The sequence below is a fragment of the Octopus bimaculoides genome, chromosome 24, assembly GCF_001194135.2.
Source record: "Octopus bimaculoides isolate UCB-OBI-ISO-001 chromosome 24, ASM119413v2, whole genome shotgun sequence".
Taxonomy (NCBI): Eukaryota; Metazoa; Mollusca; class Cephalopoda; order Octopoda; family Octopodidae; genus Octopus; species Octopus bimaculoides.
Window position 1 is genome coordinate 15,355,225 of NC_069004.1, and position 2,423 is coordinate 15,357,647.

Consider the following 2,423-nt stretch of genomic DNA (forward strand, 5'->3'; position numbering starts at 1 on the left):
GGGGGGGGGGGGTTGCATTAGATAAGAAATGAATTGCTCTTAGTTTATATAAACATCACCAACAAAAGTTTTATTCCTATTTCCTAATCTAAAATGGTTTTTATGTACATGAAACAATATCTCAGCTTATATTTCAAATCAAAGTCCTCACTTCTTTAGTCTCATTCCATCTCCCAATATTTTCTCAACAATAATGTTTCCTTTATTAGCAATAATATAAATTCTTAGTTTTCTTCTCTAGCAGCATTGAGGGGTTTATTGAATGACATTGTATTGGTCCTGTGTTTTAATTGTGTACAAATGCAGGAAAAGTATAATAGCACAGAAGCATTGTTGAGTGTATAAGTCACTGATAGGGGACATCATCATGAACAGCCATCTTCCATGTTGACAAAACTTGAACAGTTTGAGAGGATCTGATGAACCCACTCACGTTCAGTAATCCTCATTCACACTAAAGCATAAAAAATTATATTAAATATCTACAGTAAACTGTCATGTTTTTTGACAGGAAACACAAAACCATTATTATTCTGAATATGCTTGTCAGCAATAATATTTGGATTAGTAGCAAGGAATATATGTTTACCTTGTAATCTGCCCATATCAGATTCTTCAGATTCACTCTCAGAAGTCATTGCAGTGGCTCCGGCAGAACTTGATGCTGGAAATAAATATAAACAGTTGCAGCATTGGTATAAAACTCTCCGATGGAGGGGGTGGGGGGAGAATGGTTATAAAATTTTTTTATGCATATAAGAATTCTGCTTTGCAACCATGTGATTTTGGATTCAATTCCAGTATGGGACCTTGGGCACATGTTCTGCATAATAAATAGCCACAAGGCAACAAATACCATGTGAGTGAAAGTTATCCATCAGCATGTGCATGTGCATTTATACATGCACTCATACACCCACACACGTGTGTGGGTGTATACATATTCATACATGCAAAAGAGTTCCTTTAGCATTTAAATGATATACAAAATTAAACTTTTCTTTTTTTTTTTATTATCCTACAATCTCAAAGTTATATTTGTTAGTACTAACTCTGATATTTTGTTTTGAATATCTTGATATAGAAATTCTATATATTTTAGAAAAAAGTCCTTCTCAAAAAGATGAAAGAATATTAGTTGTCCTACAAAAACTCCTGCTCAAATTATCTAGTCATACTGATTTCCAAGTGTGTAGGGTGGTCTGAGTAACTGGAAGTATGAACAGCAGGGCAGTAGACAAGCATTTATGGAATCACGGAGTCAAGGCAGTCAATGATGGGGGGGAAGGGAGAGGATTGGAAGTGGTTGAAAGTTATGAACAAGTGTTGAGGAGAAACATCAAGCTCAACTGACCTCAGTTGTTAGCTAGTTCAAAAGGGACTTTCCAAATCACTTTGTGAGTGAGTGAGTGAGTGAGTGCGAGAGTGAGAGTGCATGCGAAAGTGAAAGAGTGCGTGAGAGTGAAAGAATGCGTGAGAGTGAGTGTGTGAGAGTGCGTGTATGTGTGAGAGAGTGAGAGTGCAAGTGCGTGAGAGTGAGTGAGAGTGAGTATGTGAGAGAGTGTGTGTGAGAGAGCATGTCGTGAGAGTGAGAGAGCATGTTGTGAGAGTGAGAGTGCATGTGTGAGTGAGAGAGCGTATGTGTGTGAGTGAGAGAGCGTATGTGTGAGAGTGAGAGAGCGTATGTGTGAGAGTGAGAGAGCGTATGTGAGAGTGAGAGCGTATGTGTGAGAGTGAGAGAGCGTATGTGTGAGAGTGAGAGAGCGTATGTGTGAGAGTGAGAGAGCGTATGTGTGAGAGTGAGAGAGCGTATGTGTGAGAGAGTGTGTATGAGTAGGATAGAGTGTGAGAATGAATGAGTGTGTGTGTGTGTGTGTGTGTCTGTGTGTGTGTGTGTGTGTGTTCGTTCCTCTGAATTTTTGCAGACACTGCTTGAAAAGCGGCTTTTGTTTATGTCCAGCAGCTTAACTCCTTAGCATTTACACCAACCATATCTAGCCAAAATATTCTACTTGTTTTGTGTTCAAACTGGCCAAATCTAATTTCTAACAACTATCATACTATCATCACACTAAAAGTAAACAATCACTTCATTGAAATCTCAAAGCTACAAGATGATGCAGGATTAATTCAAAACAATGTGAATAAATAAGCATTACGTTTGACAGAGTAATCTGAATGCTTAAGTGTTAAGCCTTGTAAATGAAGTCTTCTTGATCAGTGTTTTCCAACCATTTTTTGCAAGAGACCCCCACCCTTGATACCAATTTTACTGGAGTGGACATTCATAACCATTCAATATTCAATTCCTAGCCACTTACAAAGACTAATGACCATTAGTTGCAAATTAAAAAAAAAAAATTACTACTAAAAAATAATGATATACCTGTACTTGAAAACTGTACTGACTCCTCACCATTTCT

At 37.6% G+C, this 2,423-nt stretch overlaps 1 protein-coding gene across 1 annotated transcript in view; it reads right to left on the minus strand.

The window, feature by feature from the left end:
- The window catches only part of LOC106882225 (E3 ubiquitin-protein ligase TRIP12), a 74,906-nt gene that overhangs the window by 60,772 nt on the left and 11,711 nt on the right, over nucleotides 1-2,423 (minus strand). Inside the window, exons 4-5 of the mRNA XM_014932823.1 lie at nucleotides 2,387-2,421; nucleotides 590-664 (exon numbers count right to left, since the gene is read on the minus strand). Of these exons, the coding sequence (XP_014788309.1) occupies nucleotides 590-664; nucleotides 2,387-2,421 (110 nt within the window). The remainder of the gene's footprint in view (nucleotides 1-589; nucleotides 665-2,386; nucleotides 2,422-2,423) is intronic.